The sequence below is a fragment of the Heterodontus francisci genome, chromosome 6 (assembly GCF_036365525.1).
Source record: "Heterodontus francisci isolate sHetFra1 chromosome 6, sHetFra1.hap1, whole genome shotgun sequence".
Lineage (NCBI taxonomy): Eukaryota > Metazoa > Chordata > Chondrichthyes > Heterodontiformes > Heterodontidae > Heterodontus > Heterodontus francisci.
The window spans coordinates 54,628,638-54,650,800 of NC_090376.1; the positions used below are offsets into that span (position 1 = coordinate 54,628,638).

The 22,163-nt window shown below is 43.6% G+C and overlaps 1 protein-coding gene across 1 annotated transcript in view; it reads left to right on the forward strand.

Moving 5' to 3' along the window:
- Nucleotides 1-22,163, forward strand: part of LOC137370961 (rho GTPase-activating protein 20-like) — a 126,258-nt gene that overhangs the window by 57,861 nt on the left and 46,234 nt on the right. The window contains exons 3-6 of the mRNA XM_068032847.1: nucleotides 4,238-4,408; nucleotides 15,981-16,130; nucleotides 16,895-16,936; nucleotides 17,850-17,934. Coding sequence (XP_067888948.1) covers nucleotides 4,238-4,408; nucleotides 15,981-16,130; nucleotides 16,895-16,936; nucleotides 17,850-17,934 — 448 coding nt within the window. The remainder of the gene's footprint in view (nucleotides 1-4,237; nucleotides 4,409-15,980; nucleotides 16,131-16,894; nucleotides 16,937-17,849; nucleotides 17,935-22,163) is intronic.

The window sequence follows — 22,163 nt, forward strand, 5'->3', positions numbered from 1 at the left end:
AAGCCTTCTGAAAGTCCAAATAAACCACATCCACTGGCTCCCCCTTATCACCTCTGCTAGTTACATCCTCAAAGAATTCTAGTAGATTTGTCAAGCATGATTTCCCTTTCGTAAATCCATGCTGACACTGTCCGATTCTACCACTCTTTTATAGCTCTGCTATAAAAGCTCTGATAATGGACTCTAGAATTTTCCCCACTATCGATGTCAGGTTGACTGGTCTATTATTCCCTGCTTTCTCTCTACCTCCCTTTTTAAATAGTGGGGTTACATTAGCTACCCTCCAATCTGTAGGAACTGTTCCAGAGTCTATAGAATCTTGGAAGGTGACCACCAATGCATCCATTATTTCTAGGGCCACTTCCTTAAGTACTCTGGGATGCATACCATCAGGCCCTGGGGATTTATCGGCCTTCAATCCCATCAATTTCCCCAACACCATTTCTCTACTAATACTCATTTCCTTCAGTTCCTCTCGCTCACTAAGCCAAGTGTTCCCCAACATTCCTGGTATGATATTTGTGTCCTCCTTTGTGAAGACGGAACCAAAGTATGTATTTAGTTGGTCAGCCATTTCTTTGTTCCCCATTATAAATTCCCCTGTTTCTGACTGTAAGGGACCTACATTTGTCTTCACCAATCTTTTGCTCTTCACATACCTATAGAAACTTTTACAGTCAGTTTTTATGTTCCATGCAAGCTTGTTCTCGTACTCTATTTTCCCCTTCTTAATCAATCCCTTGGTCCTCCTTTGATGAATTCTAAACTGCTCCCAATCCTCAGGTCTGTTGTTTTTTCTGGCAAATTTATATGCCTCTTCCTTGGATCTAATGCTATCACTAATTTTCCTTGTAAGCCATGGTTTGGCTACCTTTCCCATTTTACTTTTGCGCCAGAGAGGAATAAACAATTGTTGCAGTTCATCCATGCACTATTTGGATGTTTGCCATTGCCTGTCCACCATCATCCCTTTAAGTAACGTTCCCCAATCCGTCTTAGCCAACTCGCGTCTCATACCTTCGTAGTTTCCTTTACTAAGATTCAGGACCCTAGTCTCAGAATCAACCACGTCAATCTCCTCCTTGATGAGGAATTCTATCATATTATGGTCGCTCATCCCCAAGGGGTCTCGCAGAACTAGATTGTCAATTATTCCTCTCTCGTTACACAATACCCAGTCTTGGATGGCCTGTTCTCTAGTTGGTTCCTCAACGTATTGGTCCTGAAAACCATCCCGTATACACTGCAAGAATTCCTCCTCTCTGGTATTGTGACTAATTTGATTTGCCCAATCTATATGCAGATTAAAGTCACCCATAATTACAGATGTTCCTTTATCGCATGCATCTCTGATTTCCTGTTTAATGCCATTCCCATCATCGTCACTACAGTTTGGAGGTCAATATACAACCCCCACTGACATTTTTTGCCCTTAGTGTTTCTCAGCTCTACCCATACAGATTCCACATCGTCAGAGCTAATATCCTTCCTGACTATTGTGTTAATTTCCTCTTTAACCAGCAATGCAACTCCACCGCCTTTTGCTTTTTGTCTGTCCTTCCTAAATACTGAATACCCCTGGATGTTCATTTCCCATCCCTGGTCACCTTGCAGCCATGTCACCGTAATCCCGACTATATCATACCCGTTTACATCTATTAGCACGATTAATTCATCCACTTTATTGCGACTGCTCCGTGCATTAAGGCACAAAGCCTTAAAGTTTGTCTTTTTGACATTACTTGTTCCCTTCCACTATTTTTCACTGTGGCCCTGTTTGATTCTGGCCCTTGATTTCTCTGCCTATCACTTTTCTTATTCCCCTTACTGTCTTTTGTTCTTGTCTTTGATCCCACCACCACCACCGCCACCACCACCCCCGCCCCCCACCCCCCGACTCCTTGCAAAGGTTCCCATCCCCTTGCCATTTTAGTTTAAACCCTCCCCAACTACTCTAGCAAATACTCCCTCCAGGACATCAGTCCTGGTCCTGCCCAGGTGTAACCTGTCCAGTTTCTACTGGACCCACCTCCCCCAGTACAATTCTGCTGCTGCTGATAGCCCACAGCGCCTCATTGATGCCCAGTTTTGCATTGATAGATCTGTTCAAAATCTATCCCATTTAGTACAGTGGTAGTGCCACACAACACAATGGAGGGTATCCTCAATGTAAAGACGGCACTTCGTCTCCACAAGGACTGTGCGGTGGTCACTCCTACCAATGCTGTCATGGACAGATGCATCTGCGGCAGGCAGAATTGGTGAGGACGAGGTCAAGTATGTTTTTCCCTCTTGTTGGCTCCCTCACATCTGCCGCAGACTCAGTCTAGCAGCTATGTCCTTTAGGACTCGGTCAGCTCGGTCAATAGTGGTGCTACCGAGCCACTCTTGGTGATGGACATTGAAGACTCCCACCCAGAGTACATTCTGTGCCCTTGCTACCCTGATTGCTTCCTCCAAATGGTGATCAACATGGAGGAGTATTGATTCATCCGTTGAGGGTGGGTGGTAGGCAGTAATCAGCAGGAGGTTTCCTTGCCCATGTTTGACCTGATGCCATGAGACTTCATGGGGTCCGGAGTCGATGGTGAGGACTCCCAGGGCAACTCCCTCCCAACTGTATACCACTGTGCTGCCACCTCTGCTGGGTCTGTCCTGCCGTTGGGACAGGACATACCTGGGATGGTGCTGGCAGTGTCTGGGACATTGTCTGTAAGGTATGATTCTGTGAGTATGATAATGCCAGGCTGTTGCTTGACTAGTCTATGGGATAGCTCTCCCAACTTTGTCACAAACCCCCATATGTTAGTAAGGAGGACGTTGCCGGGTCGACAGGGCTGGGTTTGCTGTTGTCGTTTCCAGTGCCGAGGTCAATGCCGGGTGGTCTGTCCAGTTTCATTCTGTTTTATTGACTTCGTAGCAGTTAGATACAACTGAGTGGCTTGCTAGACATGTGGAGTCACATGTAGGCCAGACCAGGTAAGGACGGCAGATTTCCTTCCCTAAAAGACATTAGTGAACCAGATGGGTTTTTACAACAATTGACAATGGTTTCATGGCCATCATTAGACTAGCTTTTAATTCCAGATTTATTAATTGAATTCAAATTCCACTTTCTGCTGCGGTGGGATTCAAACCCATGTCCCCAGAAAAATACCCTGGGTCTCTGGGTTACTAGTCCAGTGACATTACCACTACGCCACCACCTCCCTATTGGCTAGGGGCGAAGTCCCGCCTTCACATTGAGCCTATTGTGTTCACCATCTCTTGGCCCTGCTGTTTTGCAGGGGTCACTTGATAACGATATGGAACACCAACCCTGGCTGGTTTCTTGTCTGGATCCTCCAGTACCAACACTGCTGAGAAAACTGAGCAATGACAAATCTTTGAACCTGGGATCCTCCTGGTTTAAATGGCTCAATACCCTCGTGCATTTACTCATTGATCCATGGAGATCCCTTGTACCACACCAGGGACATACTTAGCTGCAAACAAACAACATATCTCCACTACTTATTTGAATTATTGTTGATTGAGAAGGTGGTGCTGAGACTTCCTCTTGTACTGTTGCCGTCCTTGTGGCGATGGTGCTCCCACGATGGTGTTAGATATGAAATTCCAGGATATTAATCCACCAATGATAAAGGAACGGTGGGCTATGTCCAAATTGGGATGGTGTGTGACCTGGAAAGGAACTTGGTGTTCCTACAACATTACTGCTGTTGTCGTTCTTGACAGTAGAGGTCAGAGGGAAGTGAGATGCTGCTGAATGAAGCTTGGAGAGTCAGTGAAGTACATTTAGTGGATGGTATATACAGCAACCATAGTGTGCCAGTGATGGAAGGGTGGATATTGAGCCTGTCAAAAGGCTACCTCTCCCAAGTGGTTTTCCAGGTTCACTGTAATCGCAGGTTTGCAGAAGAACATTGTGTAAAGACTACTCTGTTCAGACTAAGACTTGCATTATAACTGGGACATAGGTTGCAATGATACTGCTACTTAAAGGTTGAAGTGTCACTAGTGGGAAGCATTTGGATAAGCTTGATACCTGGAGAAACAGGAACAAGCTACTCTAAATTTCTGCTGCAATTGATGTGCTTAAATTCAACAATTTTTTTTGGTTATCTGAGCACTTCAGAATTAATCACTGACCTAATTGACAAAAGTGAGTTCAGTTTATTGAAATCATTTCAATGATTTGACCTTCAATTTATTATCATTTTGCTTTGTTTTGCAGAGAAAACTGCCTGTCTCCTGTTAGTCCAGAGTTCTGCCCTCTCGTTCAGTCAATTAGAGGACCAGACAGAACATTTCTTATGGAAGGACACGCCCAGCTCAAGACTGGTCTCCAAACCCAAGATCGACATCTCTTCCTGTTCAATGATATTTTAGTCATAGCTAAATCAAAGTAAGGAAAGAGTGGATCTCGACTTCACAGTTCTTTTGAACTTGGTTTTATTGAGGGTGCTTGTGCAGGCACCATCAGGTTTGCAAAGAGTATGAGAGCAGAGGAGATTAATAAAGCACTAGTGGTATCTATTTCCTAATAAGCAAAAGTAGCGAGTACAGCACTAGGCCATTCGAATGAGGAAAGCCCCAGCTTCAAAGTAACTGATCTCAACTGGGGTAACAGTTGGGGACCACAACTGGCCTCATGGCCTTGGGCTAAGGAGCAGAAAAATAAATCAAGGTTTTTGCTCCAGAATGCTATCATTTGAACCCTATTGGAAAATGCATATGAGTGGATATTGGGTGAGCACAAGATTGCAGTTGGCGATAATTTCCTAATTGGTTGAATCATCTGGGCTCAGGTATCAAAAATGATAACTTGGGCAAGATACCATGGGCCATGGGGCTGCTCCCCATGGAACTGTGCCCACACTGTGAGATGCTGCCTTCCAAACTGTGTAAGTGGTGGAGGCCAAGATTAGATTTTCAAAGGGTATTTAACAGGAAGTGAAGGAATTTCATAGTTTTTGTGGTCCTGGGAAAAACAACTTGTAGTGGAGACTGTGTGAAGAGCTAATAAGCTAATTAAAATGGTTGCCAAAAGTAAAACAAAATCCATTATAATTTTGTAGTTGTTGAAACAATAAAAAAAAAGATTTGATTTGGAAACCCATTAATGGTACCCGAAACTGACTGGAAAGTCAGTGACGAGAAATCTGTGCAAATTTCTGAAGGATAAAATCAATATTTGCTGCACTGCATTAGATAAAGAGAAATATAAACAAGTAAATAAACTAACGCAGACCATAGGGACCTGTGCAAACATATTGCTTGTATGTATCTTTAGATACTTAAATCTGATGTGGAAATTTATATTTTTCATCACTTTATTCGAAAGTGATAAAAATACTTGGTAAGAAACTGGATTAAGTCTTGACTAGTCTGTTTAAGGAATGCATGCTTGCATATATTGTTAAATAAATGGCTGAATACATCACAACGATTTAAAACACGCTAAGTGGCTTCCTAAGCCTTCAATATGGTGAACAGAAAGTGTATACTTATTACGAGCTGGATGTGCACTGCCCGCCACATTGGTAAATGCCAAAAATGTGCTGTGCTGTTCCCAGGCCTGAAACAGGTGTTAGACCCTTTGCATATGTAAATAAGGGACCTAACACCTGTCTGAGACCCCCACAATAAGATTGGCTATCACTTAGGAAAGCCAGACTTATATCCTGACCCAGTCTGCCCTGCACCTTCCTGATCTGTTACCTTCCCTTTACTCTTTAATCTGAGTGTCACTGTGATGCCAGGAGAAACCTGATCTCCAATCATGGTTCACCAGCTAGCTGCCTGTGACTCACTGCATCTCACTGGCTCGATGGAAATGAGGTCCGAGGCCCAATATCAGGGGCATCTTGAGTCTCACCATTCAGGCACAGGGATCATTCCCTTCCCGCCCCCCCCCCCCCCACCCCCTCACCATGCGCCCAGACATAGGTGGATCTGAATTTCTGGGTCCATGCATTGAAATATCTTTTACCTTATACCATGCATGATATAATTTCTGTCTTTTTTTGTGTGTTTCATGGAGAAAGTATCACTATGTAATTACTGGAATTACCTTTCCATTGAACATCTAATTGAAGGGATTGTTCAGAATACAAATATTCTAAAGCGACATTAGTTAAATAAGTTAGCTATAACATTGCCTCCAGGTGTGTGGTTCATCCTTTGAGGCGAAGATGACCATGTGCGTCATCTGGGGCATTTGGTAGGGTTCTGGTGGGTATGTAGGTGGCTGCTAAGGCTGATCCGCACCCGGAAGGTGATGCTACAAATGGGGAAAGATATCACAGATGATTGAGTTTTGGACGAGCTGCTGGCTCAGGATTTCCTCTCCTCGCGTTTTCTCTCTGATATGCGCTTGCTTTTAAAGGAGGTCACACCCTTTTTTAATTTGGTTGCATCAGGTGCAGCGATCCTGGGTGAGCTTCTCCCAGGCCTCGGGGTCAATATCAAAACTCCAAAGCGAAGCCTTCAGAGTGTCCTTGTAGCATTTTCTTTGACCATCATGACAGCGCACCCCAGACGCAAGCTCTCCATAGAAGATTTGCTTTTGTAAGTGAATGGCAGGATTTCAGGTTACATGACCAGCCCAGTTCAGTTGTGACCATCTCAATATGCTATGGATGCTTGACATGTCAGCTTGGGTAAGCACCTCAGTGTCTGGTATTTTGCCCTGCTATCTAATCTTCAGAAGCTTTCGAAGGCAGCACCAGTGAAAGTGGTTGAGCTTCTTGGCATGACGCTGGTATACAGTCCAAGTCTTGTATGCGTAGAGCAGAGTGGGCAGGACTATTGTTCTATAGGCTTTCAGTTTGGTAGGCAGATTTACTTTCCTTCATTCCCAGACTGATGCTCGAAGTCTGCTGAAGGCAGAAGGCACAAAACATCAGTGACTACACATCAAAAGTTGTAAAGTGCTTTGGGACAACCTGATGATGGGAGCATGTACTGAATAGGTGCCAGTTCTTTCTTTCTTTGGTACATTCCAGCCAGAGAATGGAGGCTAGATTTTGCGTTGCTTTACTCAAAGCTTCACCAAGTATATGCAGTCCAAAACTAGATGTGTAGTCACTGATGTTTTGTGCTCACTTGGTTCCATTCTTATCTCTCCAGTCATAGCTAGAGAATCACCTGCAAAGGCCTCACTTCCCACTCATACACAGTTACCTCTGGTGCCCCCACCACCCCAAGGATCCATTGTTGGCCCCCTCCACTTCTCATCTGTATGCTGTTTCTCAATGACATAATCCAAAAACACTATGTTAGGTTCCATATGTGCACTGATGACATCTAGCTCTACCTCACCACCACCTCTCCTGACCCTCCACTGTCTCTGATTTGTCACACTGCTTGTCCAACATTCTGTACTGGATGAGCAGAAATTTACTTCAATTAAATATTGGGAAGACCAAAGCCATTGTCTTTTGTCCCTGCCAAAATTTCCATTCCAGAGGCATTGACTCCATCCATTCCCTGGCAACTGTCTGAGGCTGAACCAGACTGTTTGCCACTCTGGTGTCATATTTGAACCTCAGATGAGTCACTACGAATGGAACAACCCTACATTTGACCTTGTGATGGAGGGAAGATCATTGATGAAGCAGCTCATGATGGTTGGGCCTAGGACACTACCCTGAGGAACAGCTGCAATGATGTCCTAGGTTTGAGATGATTGGCCTTCAACAACTACAGCCATCTTTGTTTGTGCGAGGTATGACTCCAGCCAGTGGAGAATATTCCCCCAGTTTCCATTGGCTTAAATTTTACTAGGGTTCCTTGATGCCACACTCAGTCCCAAATGTTGCCTTGATGTCAAGGGTTGTCACTCTCACCTCACCTCTGGAATTCAGCTCTTTTGTCCACATTTGGACCAAGGCTGTAATGTGATCTGGAGCCAAGTGGTCCTGGCAGAACCTAAACTGGACAATATGATAATGTTATTGATGAGTAAGTGCCACTTGATAGCACTGTCAATGACACGTTCCATCACTTTGCTGATGATTGAGAGTAGACTGATGGGGCAATAATTGACTGGATTGGATTTGTCCTGCATTTTGTGGACAAGACATACCTGGGCAATTTTCCTGTTTGCCAAGTAAATGCCAGTGTTGTAGCTGTATTGGAACAGCTTGACTAGGGGCAACAGCCGGGATGTTGTCAGGGCCCACGGCCTTTGCTGTATCCAGTGGGCTCAGCCATTTCTTAAGATCATGTGCAGCGAATTGAATTGGCTGAAAACTGGCTTTTGTGATGGTAGGAGCTCAGTAGGAGATCGAGATGGATCATCCATTCAGCACTTCTGGCTAAAGATGCCTGCAATCACAACCAAGATTTTGTTTATCTGTCCTAATATCTCCTTACATGGCTTAATAATTCATTTGTGAAGCACCTTGGAATATTTTACTGCATTAAAGGTGCTGTGTAAAGGCAACTTTTTATGGTTGTTGTTGTTTGTAAATGAAGCACCTAAATTGTGCACATCAAAGTTCCAAAACAAAACCCCAATGGAATATCAGATAATCTGACTGCTGGTGTTTGGTTAAGGACAGAATGTTGTCCAGGATCCTGGGTAAACTACCTGCTGTTCGAATAGTGACATGGGATGCTGGAACCACTCACTTGGTGAGACAGCATCGTGGAGAGAAAAGACATGTTAATGTTTCAGGTGCAAAACTTCATCAGAACTGAAACGTTGAGATCAACAGCAATTTAAAAGGAAGAGAGAGGGTAACATGCATGTATGAAACATAGAAAATAGGAGAGGAGTAGGCCATTCGGCCCTTCGAGCCTGCTCCACCATTCATTACGATCATGGCTGATCATCCAACTCCGTAACCTGTTCCCGCTTTCCCCCCATATCCTTTGATCGCTTTAAACCCAAGAGCTATATCTAACTCCTTTTTGAAAACATACAATGTTTTGGCCTCAACTGCTTTCTGTGGTAGCGAATTCCACAGGTTCACCACTCTCTGGGTGAAGAAATTTCTCCTCATCTCAGTCCTGAATGGTTTACCCCGTATCCTTAGACTATGACCCCTGGTTCTGGACTCTCCCACCATCGGGAACATCCTTCCTGCATCTACCCTCTCAAGTCCTGTTAGAATTTTATAGGCTTCTATGAGATCCCCCCTCACTCTTTTGAACTCCAGAAAATGTAATCCTAACTGACTCAATCTCTCCTCATACGTCAATCCCGCCATCCCAGGAATCAGTCTGGTAAACCTTCGCTGCACTCCCTCTATAGCAAGAACATCCTTCCTCAGATTAGGAGACCAAAACTGCACACAATATTCCAGGTGTGGCCTCACTAAGGCCCTGTATAATTGCAGCAAGACATCCCTGCTCCTGTACTTGATTCCTCTTGCTATGAAGGCCAACATACCATTTGCCTTTTTTACTGCCTGTTGGACCTGCATGCTTACCTTCAGCGACTGGTGTACGAGAATACCCAGGTCTCGTTGCATATTCCCCTCTCTCAGTTTATAGCCGTTCAGATAATAATCTGTCTTCCTGTTTCTGTCACCAAAGTGGATAACCTCACATCTATTCACATGACACTGCATCTACCATGCACCTGCCCACTCACTCAACCCGTCCAAATCACCCTGAAGCCTCTCTGCATCTTCCCACAACTCACCCTCTCACCCAGCTTTGTGTCATCTGCAAACTTGGAGATATTACACCTATGCACGCTTGCACACACAGCACACACACCACGCATGCAAGGGAAGAAATAGAATGCCCTGTAAAGTACTTAAAAGGAAAACAGGAGATGACTAAATGGCTAAAGTGATAGTAATGTGAGCTGATTTGAAGAAGCATAACAAAATAAATTTAAAACATTTTATGGGCACAGAAAGCATGTAATGAGCTGAAGCATGGTGGATAAGGCAGGTCTGAAATGAAAACAGGAGGAGCTAGGAAAGTGGAGCTGAAACCAACAGCCTGAGAAGAAAAAGCACTGCCCCATCGGCATGGCATTCCAAAGGAGGGTCCCCACCCCAAACAGCAGCCTGCCTGAAATCCCCGTCCCCTTGCCAGAAACACCAACACAGCATCCCACTTCACCAGCATCTCCTGCCGTACAGAAAGTGTGAGCTATAGTTAAGATCAGGTTATGTAAGTCATAGTTAAGGTGATAAGTTGGCAATGTGCCTAATAGAAAGATAACATGCTTAAGCTTGCATTAAGCTTCACTGGAACAATGTAGAAGGCTGAAGGCAGAGAGGTCAGGGTGGGACCCAGAATTAAAGTGGCAAGCAATGAAGCTTGTAGACAGAACAGAGGTGTTTGGCAAAGTGGCCACCTCTGCATTCAGTTTCCCCAATGTAGAGGAGATCACACTGTGAAAGCACATACAGTCCACTTAGTTGCAAGAACTACATGTAAACTGTTGTCTCACATGGAAGGAGTTTGGGGCCCTGGATGGTAGTTTGGAAGGAAGTGAATAGACAAGTATTGCATCTCGTGAATTTACACAGGAAGATGTCGGGGTGTCAGGGTGGTGAAAGATTAAACCAAGGAGTTGCAGAAGCAATGAGCCATTTGGAAAGTAGAGAGGGGAGGGAATGATATGTTTGGTGTTGGGATTACATTGAAGAGGGCAGAAATAGCAGAGGATGATCTGACAAATGCGAAGGCTGGTGGGTGGAATGTGAGGACAAGAGGGATCCCATTAGAGTTTTGGAGAGGGGAGGGTTCAGAAGTACCCAAAATGGCACAGATCCTGTCTACCACGGCGGAGAAGAACCCTTGGCTGAGCAAAAAGGAGGACATTTCAGAAGCTCTAATGCAGAAGGTGACATTATCAGAACAAATGTAGCAGGGACAGAGAAACTGGGAAAAAGAAATAATATCATTACAGGAAGAAGGTGTGAAGCAGTATAATCCAGGTACCTGTGGGAGTCGGTGGGCTTGTAATGAATGCCTGTGGATTGCCCATCCCTGAAGTTAGAGAGACATAAGTTCAGGAAGGAAGATTCAGAGATGGAGCACATGAAGGTAAGGGATAGGTAGAAATCCAAAACACAGTTAATCAAATTCTCTATTGGGGCAAAGGCAAGAACCAATTACTCCATTACTATTGAATTTGTTCTGATGAAAAAGAAAGAAACAGGAAGACTTGCATTTATATAGCGCTTTTCATGACCACCGGACATCTCAAAGTGCTTTGCAGTTAATGAAGTACTTTTTGAAGTGTAGTCACTGTTGTAATGTAGGAAATGTGGCAGCCAATTTGCACACATCAAACTCCCACAAACAGCAATGTGATAATGACCAGATAATCTGTCTTTGTGATATTGATTGAGGAATAAATATTAGTCAGAATACTGGGAATATAACCCCTGCTCTTCTTGGAAATAGTGCCATGGGATCTTTTACATCCACCCATCAGGCAGATGGGGCCTTGGTTTAACGTCTCTTCCAAAAGATGGCAGCCCTGGCAGTGCAGCATTCCCTCAGTACTGCACTGGAGTGTCAGCCTTGATTTTAGTGCTCAAGATCTGGAGTGAGATTATGCCACCTTACAGGCCATTCTACACATACTTCTTTTGTATATGTGGATGCATTTTTTCCCTCTCTGCTCTTGGTTCTGTTCATTTTAAATGTTGTTCATCTTTATTTTTTCCAAGTTCTCTTAAGAATTATACTGAAGTTTTAATATCTCTGCTCTTTCCATAAATGCTGTTGGAGCTGCTGAGAGTTTCCAACATTTTCTGCTTTTGTTTCAGATTTCTAGCATTTGCAGTTTTTTGCTCATATGAGCAGGAAATCATGGTGTTAGTTCAAGATCTCATCTGAAAGATAGTACCTCCAACAATGAAATGCTGGCCAGAAATTTACCAGCCCCTTGGCTGGTAAGCGGGAATGCTGGAAAAACAGTGTGGGAAGGCTTTGGGTGGCTTGCCCTATGTCTTCCCACTGCCATGCCATTTTGCCATTGGCAGGAAAGCTGGCAGATGTCCTGCCCACCGGAAGTCCAATTGAGCCACATAAGTGGCCTCAGTGATTTCCCCCCCAACCCTCCTGATTACCAGGGCCTGCCTGCCTGGCTCTGGTGTGCACAGACCCCACTTACCTGCCTTCGGGGGCGGACATCCATCAATGTGCCCTCACCCCACAGGTGCAGCCCCAGCAATGGTCATTGCTAGCCCTCTGATGGGCTGGCAGCTCTTGGGGTTGGCTGCTGTCCTTAATAGGGGTGATGGCCACTTAATTGCCCATTGCCGGGAATATGCATCCCCGGGTCCTGCTGCCAGCCGAAGCAGGCTCACATCCTGCTTTCGGCCTCGGCGGTGGGACTTCAGTCACTGTCATAAAATTCAGCCTACTCTGTCAGTACTGCACTCGAGTGTCAGCCTAAGCTACATACTCATATCTGGAATGGAGTTTGAGCCCACACTTGACTAGAGGTGAGATTGCTACCAACTTGAGCCAAGCTGACATCTACTAGATAGAAAATAGTAACAAATGTGAGAACTGACAGAAAATCAATGGAGTGGTTAAATGGTTTTCTTTATAGTCTGTGTACGATATTGCTGCATGTGCAATTTGAGTTTTTGATATTCCAATACAATAGGTTTCCGCCTGTTTTTATTAGTTTCATTGACGTTTGCTACCTTTCATATTTGATATTATGTAGGCAATCATTTTGTTTGGAATTTTTGTGCCAGTTCATTCAGTTGCTTGTTTTCCATTTTTAAAGATTTTTTTAATTGGATTTTTTTTCTGTTCATGTGATGTTAGTACTGGGGAATAGAACATTTTCCATTGCAGGCACCCAGTATCAGTATTGAGCGTGCTACTGCATTCAGGCAGTGTGCCCATCTCAGAAGAACATCCCCTATAGCCCTTGAGTGATTTTTTTTTCATGTCCGGCACCTGTGGCCTTTCTGAGTGAGATTGCTAATTTAGTGCCATCTTTCTCCCATCACTCATGGTGCAATATGTTGGAGTACGGCAGATGATGAAATTTGAACTCAATTAATAAATCTGGAAATAAAAGCTAGTCTAATGGTGACCATGAAACCATTGTCGATTATTGTAAAAACCCATCTGGTTAGGGAAGGAAATCTGCTGTCCTTACCTGGTCTGGCCTACATGTGATTCCAGACCCACAATGTGGTTGACTCTTAAAATGTGCTATGAAATGGCCTAGCAAGCCACTCAGTTCAAGGGCAATTAGGGATGGGCAATAAATGCTGGCCTATTCAGAGATGTCCACATCCCACAAAAACGAATAAAAAAATGGTATTCTGGAGAGTGACCCTCAAACAAGGCTCCTACTTGGGACTGTGACCCTGGGGGTGAAAATCAGTTAGAAAGTAATACTGCTGTGACAAGTACAGCTTATGATTTACTCTTGTGCCAGGGAGCTTTTTAGTAGTTATACCTACAAGGAATTTCACTGAATGTGTCATGCTTCCTGCTCGTGCTTCATATGTCTAATGCTTCTCCTCATGACTTTAGTCCCCCTTCCTGTCTTCCCCATGTGCTTTTACACAGTGTGCTTACAAACTCCTATCCTGATTTTTCTCCAAGTTCCTTATTCCAGTCTCCTGATGTGCCTCCATATTTTGTCCCCTTGGCTGTAAATTGAGTCAGTTAGTCTCTTTCTGGGCTTCTGATTTGTGCCAATCTGCTCCACCTCCTCCTGTCATGTTGCTCACAGGAAGACTGATGTAGGAAATTGCTGGGAAGTAATAGCATTTCAGCATACCTTGTATTCTGAAACTGGTTTCTCCTCAGTATAGGAAATAACCCAGTTTCGGAGTACAAGGTATGCTGAAATGCTACTACTTCCAAGCAATTTCCTACATCAGTCTTCCTCAGTACTCCGAAACTGGTTTCTCCTTAGTATAGGGAATAGCCCAATTTCAGAGTATTTGGAAAACTGGGATAGTCCTGTATCTTACCCATGTTATGTGAATGTCTCACACTGAAGAACTAGGAAGTACCAGTCTATACAAATGGGCTAGGAGAGCTACTTAGAGACACAGCAATAAAGCAGGATATTCTATTCTGAATAAACCTGATTATGTTTGAAATATAGGCTTTTTGTTAAAATATGAGACCTGTGGGTTCATCTACCCGCTCCTTTTTGGTTGTTTCAATTTCCAATACTCAACTGAACCTCTGACCTGTGTTACCTTTCTCAGTGAATGGAACATTTTGTGCACAATGTATTAGCACCTCCTACATACACACTGAAGCAATATCACAGCAAATCATGCCAGTCTACCAAAAGTAAGCTTAGCTAATGGGAAAATATTTTAAAAGTTGAATCAGTAAATTATTGAAGGTATTATACATCATTTCAAAGTTTCAATAAGTTAGTCAACAGATTCTTTGTGACGGAGTATTAAAATTAATTAATTGCTCATGTAAACCGACCAAATAAAATGTAGTGACACAGTCACAAAAGCATTGTTTTTTTCCTCCCCAGTTCCTTTCCTCAACTCATGAAGCTAGTTAACCATAAAACAAAAGCAAAATATTGTAGTTGCTGGAAATATGAAATAAAAACAGAAAATGCTGGAACCACCCATCTGCGGAGAGAGAAACAGGATTAATGTTTTGGATCGATGACCTTTCATCAGAACTGTAGAAAATATTACTATTGACTAGTTAACCTTGCTGAGGTACCATCCTGTATGTGCCAGCAGCTCTTTGGTACTTTATTTGAGTGGCCATCTTTATGTGTGTGCTCAAGCAGTGGGTGTCAGCAGGCTTTTCAACCACAGAAGCATGGGACCTGCTCCTGACCTCACCTGACACCCACATACTTTTCAGCAGGGTCATGGAATGACAATCCGAAGTGGGAATCCTGGTGCCTCTTTTTTTGTCTCTCTCCTTACCCCAGAGCCACTGAGGCCACTGGCACTGACTCCAACATTGTCCTGGCAAAGATCAACTAGCTTAGCCCAAAATAGGGATCAAACCTTGAGCCTCCCTGGTTCTGTATGGCTTACAGCTACATAGGTTGGATTATGAAGTATCAGCGGAGATCAGTTTTCTAGAGATTTCACAAAAGTAACAGGGAGGATAAAAGGAAGCTACTACGGAAATGACATAAACAGCTCATGCACCAGGATCCTGAGATAAACCTGTCATAAAACGTACCCATGTAACTGTCTCTGTGACAGTAAATGGCAACATTTCTTGTGTGCTTTTCATTAAACTGCTGGATGCAGATTAAACTATTTATTTATAATTTAGAAATTGTTCTGCTTATGATATTTTTGTAATCTTTACTTTGATAAAGAATTTTTGTTAACTTTTATATTTAGAACATGCCTTTTAAATGCTGGATGTAATTTCTGATATAGTTTAAATGTTATTAATCTTTTAACAGTTCTTTTATACTTCTGTGAAACAGATATGTTTTCTTCATACTATCCTTCCCAAAATGGTGCCGGATAAAACTGGAATACTAATAGATAATGAAAATGCTGAGCAGAGCTCATGGACTAAATTCCCTGTAAGGGGTTAGGCAGTCCAGATCTTTCAGTCATTTTTCTGTGTTTAGTAAAAATACAGAAAATAACAGTAGCCCGCATTGCATTCTCAACATCGGTTTGCCGGGATAGGTCAATTTAGAATACTAAGAGAAAAATAGACACACTTTTAATTCAGATATGCTATAGAAACAAAGAATGTCATGATTAGGACTTATCAGCAACATAGCAAAAACCAGACTCTCTCACCAGACATTTTAATTAAGCAACAAGGAAAAGTGAGTGTGATCCTGAGAAAATTTGGGAAGAAGCTGATTGACCAGTGAGGAAGCTCAGCAATTGGCACAAAACAAAGTCATACCTAGATGTAATGTAAGGACGAGGACGAGTTAAGACATTACTTTCTGATAGCCTGACATACACAGAAAAGGATGTTATAAGGGTGAATGATTGACAGGAGGGTTTAAAATAGCTCCTACCATATATTGTTTTCATTTGCAGATCTGCATCTCATTTCAAGCTGAAAAAACGTGTCAAAATTTGTGAAGTGTGGATGGCGTCCTGCATGGATGAAGTGTGTGAAGGAAGCACGAGCCCAGAACTTTCCTTTGTGATGGGCTGGCCCACAACAAATTGTGTGGCTACTTTCAGGTAGGGATATAGCTCTAGTTTCCAAGCTGATCGGATCAGAACAATGGCATTCTTTGATTTGGTTAAACATAATTAATGATTTTATTTTGTGAAGATCAGTACTTAAATTTATTAGGCTTATAGTTCTGCAGGTGCCAAGAACTAATCCCTCATAATTATGATCATGGTATGAGCACCAGTAATGTAAACTAGGCCACTTCCAGGCAGTATTTTAATTGAAGCTATTGTAAGTATTACCTAAATGTGGAATTAATCAACAAACTAATCAACCAGCTTCAAATAATAATCAGACATAACAAGCTGAGGAAGTTTTAAAAGGGGCAAGTGTACAGGCCAGTTAAGGAAGCCATGTTTCAATGATGGAAAATAAACTGGGGCCCATATATGTGCAATGACGTGTATCAGAACTTGAAATTTACGCCATGCTTATTCACATGGGCAGAGCGAAGGATCAATGTAAACAAATCTTTGAAAGATTGCTTTATATTATACTGCCATTTTTCTATTTAGCTGACTGTAGAACTGCCAGTAATTAATATAAAAGGTTTGAAAGGGAGCAAAAATACATAAAATCCTTTTCTGTCTATATTTAATTCAACCAAATAGACTGTAGTCCAAGAAACCCTTGCAGAGCATTATCCTGTCTTCTAGACACATCTAGATTATATTGTTTGACATGAGGAGAGTTTTTCTTAATGAATAGTTTTCTACGCTAGCAAGGCTTGGTGCTCTTTTTGAAATTTAATTGATTTTGTTTGTTACAGCTCTACGGAACAAAAGGACAAATGGCTCTCCTGTCTCCAAAGGTACAAAACCCTGCAGCATTGTTATTACTTGTGTGATTTCAGCAACCTGCCTTCATTGTAACACTTTAAAACAAAAAAAACTGCAAAAAATGTTTTTTGGTCAAACTGTTTGCAGGGAAGTTAGTGAATTCCTTCCCTAAAGTACGTTAGTAAACCAGATGAGTTTTTGTGACAATCCAGTAGTTAGAGGGACACCATTACTGATACTTGCTTTTTATTCCAGATTTATTCAATTAAGTGAATTTAAATTCCCCAGCTACCATGATGGGATTTGAACTCATGTCTCCAAGATCATTTGTTCTCTGGATTACTAGTCTAGCAATAGAACCACTATGCTACTGTACCCCAATCATTGGACCTAATCTGCATTTTGAAACAGGATCCCACTTCCTTCCTGCAGGTGTCCTGCTTGCCTGCTGAAAAGAGCAGGTTACTATGGAGACGTGGCGGGAAAGAACCAGGATCTGTGGGAATATGTGACTCCCACGACCTCCCCTGCCCAGCTTCAGGTGGGGGCAGTTAAAATCTGGCCTAAGTGTCACTTTAAAAATAAATGAACATTATTATAGAGGCTGCTTTATCATGACGATACTGGACCCACACAAAGGAAGTTGGGTATGGCAGCTAACAAGAACTTGAGCTATTTATATGCTAAGATTATATGTGTTATTTCTTTTTCATTATTTTAATAAGCATTCCTGAAATAAAACTATATCATGGGGTCCTACAGTTTTAACTATGCCTCATGATTGAACTCCATTACTTTCAAATGAGTTTTAATTAATTTTGTAAAAAATGTTGTTGCTATTTTAACTTAATTACCTGTGTAAAACCATTGGATTGCTGCATTATCTCAATACCACATTCTTGAATGTTACCTGTGTCTTCCCCTTCCCCACCCTGATACTTTCAGCTGCATTAAAGAAGAGAAAGAAAAAGAGCATCCTAAAAGTATTCCTTTGAAGATCATTACCAGAAATGTTGCAAGCTGTGTCTATGTAAGTAAAATGACCTCTCACTAGAACCCATCTGCTTAACTTCACTAACTTCTCATGTCACCTTTCATGTTTCCTGAATTCAACAGGTTATTCAGTCTTTTGTTGGTGAAATAAACCCAAATAAGGTTTGTACAGCTTGGAATTCTCCTCCTTTCATTCATTGTACCATTTGATCACCTTAACTTCACATGTGCTGTTTCAAACATTAATTAAGCGTGTTGAAGTCTTGAGTTATTGACATAACAATTGGGCCAATTTTTTCAAATCAAAGGTAGTAGGATAAGTACATCATTTTGGCTCATTTCCAATGTCTTTTCTTATCGTTGAAAGATCAACAATCAAAATTCCTGCAGGCCTCGCCTGGGCAAAGTATGTTCCACGGAATCACATCAGTCAAATTCAGGGAGGCAACATGACAGACTCTCACCGAAGCACTATGCCTGCTCCCGACAGCCTTGCCCAGACACACCAGATGAAAACAATGCAGTTCACTTGTTACCTAATGAATTTGCCAATCTGTACTCTGATTTAACAGCTGCAGTTAGCATATTGTATTTAGTGCTTTAAAATGTCCTTTTCACTGAGCAGAACATTGGTGAATAGTTGTTGAAAAAGGCATAAAAAGGAGAAGAAAGCAAAAGAAGCACTGATCTGATCTCATACATGTGTGAGCTTTTGGAAATAATTGATGTGAACCATGTAAAGTTCTGAATTTTACAGTTGGCCAACTTATTTTAGAATCCTATGTAAGCAAGAGAGATTGTTTAAAGAGGAATGAGATGGGAGCAAATGATTTAATGGCATTTCTTAATTAGTATCTCAGTTTTAATCTTATCAAAGTAATTAACATGATGTCTCAAAGTCAGTGCAATTCTTCTAAGAGTTAAAGGGCTGAATTTAATGATCCCGCCGCTGGTCCCGGCTGCGGGCTTGGAAATCGGTGCCATTCCTGTCTGTCACATGGGCAGCCGACCCACGCGATCACGTGGTGGGTGGCCATTTTGCGTAATGGAGATGCAGGCCGCCCAATCATGTGGTGGGGTTGGGATGCAAGTTGTCGATCATGGTGTCAGATGACTCCAGTGCAGGTACTGGCGCCATATTTAAAAGCCTGCCAGCCCTGCATTTACTCCTACCTTAGAGTCATTATCAGTTTTGTGCAGCTGAAAATGTTGCTGGACTGGTTCCTAGACACCACCCCAACCCCCCTGAGGAGGACAGCACTGGATGGCCAAGGCAAGACACAGGGTGGCCCCACGGTTCAGTGATGTCTCCCTGCAGATTCTCCTCCAGGCTGCTAGGGAAAGGCAGGAGGTTTTCTTCATCAGTGAGGTCCTGCCCCGTGACTAAGCAAGCCTGGGCGGAGATTGCAGAGCAGGTCAGCAGCCGAGGAATAACCCACCAGAACCTGGTGCCATGCCAAGAAAGGATCAACGACCTCCTGCGTTCTGCCAAGGAGAATACCACTCTCCTGTTTGGGAATTGCATGTGACTATGCAGGAGGGTGAGTGATCATGGCGATGGCGGAGGGGCTAGAGTATTCCCTTATCCTGACAGATGCATGGCTGCATCGTGGCCACAGGTCACTTTCCTTCATAGTTCACTCCTATTAACTCCCCTGACAGCGAGTGGCAGCATAAGATATATCAGATCCCCCAGTAGGGGACTAGGGGCTGACAATAGCAGAACTGTCATGTTGATCTCTCTGCCAAATTTTATGATCTCCATCCTTCCTCTTGCAGGACAAGAGGGCCCACAACAGAAGTGAGACAGCCTGGACTGGTGGAGGAGTTCCAGATCTGCATCCTCTCATCACCGCAGTCGAGGAAGAGGCCTTAGAACTGGCTGTGCAATCTCAGACGGAGACACTGGAGTCTCTGCACAAAAGAGGGAGGATTGGCTTTAATCGACATACTCATCACTTTTGGAGACCAAATCATGTATGGTTGTCATGGCAGATCTGCACAGTATAGCCCACACATGTTTGTGTTCTCTCATGCAGGTCAGCATGCGTAGGAGACCAAACCTGCAGGGGACAGCCATCAACCTCTGAGGAGGAGGACCACTCAGAGGATGCACCTTCCACTGACGCAAATACTTTCATCTCAATGGATACCCGCTCGACTGTAGAATTAGGGTCACAAGGTGGTGAGAGCACAGCACACACGCTCGAGCATCTGGCTGAGGTTGAGGCAGCCAAGGCCTCCAACAGTCAGAGGATTGTGGGTGACCAGGCCTATGCTGAGCCCCAGGCTGACAATGAGTGGCGTTGACAGCACAGGTCATGCTGGAGTTGCAGAGAGGGGTATGGCAACATCTGGCGGAGATGCCAGAGGTCATGCGCAGCCATGAGCAGACAATGGAAGAGTCCATCCATGCCATGATTGCTGCCATGTCCCAGGCATGTGCATGGCTTCATCCATCGAGAGGTTGGCAACCCTCATGGAGAGCCAGATTCCACAGATGCGCAGAGACCTGCACACCGTCGCCTTGAACATGAGCTCAATGCAGCAGTGGCAAGAAAAGAGAAGGACAAGGCGCCTGGAGTCTTCTCCAGCTCTCTTGTCCTTCTCTGGTGAGTGCGGAGGTTCAAATGAACCTTGAAAGGGAGGTGGAGAGGCTGACCTCCACATCTGGGTCTCCCCTCAGGGTGCTCCGAGTGTGGACACCGGCACCTCAGCCCCTCCGCCAGTGAGCCCAGCTCCAGCAGCCAAATACCCGAGGAGAGTCCAGCGCCAGTGCAGGATGCCCTCAGGCAGCTGGGGCCTTCCGGGCCTCAGGCAGCCAGAGGACACCGGCTGAATTCATCGCAGGCTGAGGGGCAGCCTGATCAGCTGCCTGCCTCCAGCCCAGCTGCTGTCACAGGGATTACACCATATAGGAGCACTCGCAAACATATTAAGAAGATCATCTTGTCACACTTGGGGACTCATGGGTGTAAGAAATATGTAATGTATTGATTAATTAAAAGTTCTTTCGTGGCAATCATTGTCTGAAAGCCATTTTTCATTACGCCTTAATTGTGAACTGCTGACTTCCCCCTTAGTTCAATGTCATTGTGACCACAGCCTTCATTAACACACGGTCTCCCATGGGCACTAGTGGGCATTTCAGCTGGTTGGAAGTCAGGGAACACAAGTAAAAAGGAGGCAACAGGCTACATGCATTGAGGTGAGTCTTTATTGGGCTTTATTGGACATCAGGGTATCTCGAAATGGGACATTATGAGGTTGTCGCTTGCCTCCTTGGCACATCGCTCAACCTGCCTGGCCTCCGGCACAAGGTCTTCACCATCCAGTGCTGCTTGCTCCTCTTCCTCCTCTGCATCCTGCTTGTCGGTGGAGGAGTGTTGCTTAGGCATTTCATCATCATGCAAGGCCTCCCCCCACTATAGTGCTATATTGTGCAGAGCACAGCAGACCACAATGATACGTGAGACCCTCGCTGGGGCATACTGCAGGGCTCTGCTGGATCTATCTAGACAGCAGAATCTCATCTTCAGCAGCCCAATGGCCTGCTCGATGGTCGCTCGGGTGGAGCCATGGCAAGGTTTGGTACCGCTTCCCCACTCATTGCAAGGGTTCCTCACAGGCATGAGTAACCATGTCTTCAATGGGTAGCCCTTGTCCCCGAGAATCTATCCCTGAAGGCAAGCAGAGGATTGTTATCTGAAAAGGAAGAATGTGCAAGACTACAGGGAGAAGGCGGGGGAGTGGCACTAGGTAAATTGCTCTTTCAGAGAGCCAGCACAGACAAGAAGGGCCAAATGGCCTCATTCTGTGCTGTAACAATTCTATGATTCTGTGATTATGTGATATACACAATATAACATGTATAGACCAAAAGAAGGCTCATTCCATTCATCCTTACTCAAGTATTAAGGCTGCAATAAGAAGCCTTTTTGTGTTGTCTGATGCAACATAAGTGAGATGCGTGGAGTTCAGGTTGATTGAAGATCTCAAATAGGTTTATTAAACAGCTAACTAATATATACAGAACAGAGCTACTATTTACAGGACTTGCCTCTTGGTGTTAAAGTTACAGAGTGAGCCTGGCATGTAGTCACATGATTACATACTGGTACTTGGCTCATTAGCATACTAAGATCTTAAAGGTACATTACTCTTAAAGGCAAACACACAACATCCTCCTTCTTTCCAAAGATAAGTCTTGTATACTAAAAGTAAAAACACATAACATTCAGTAACATCAAAATTATTTACACATGG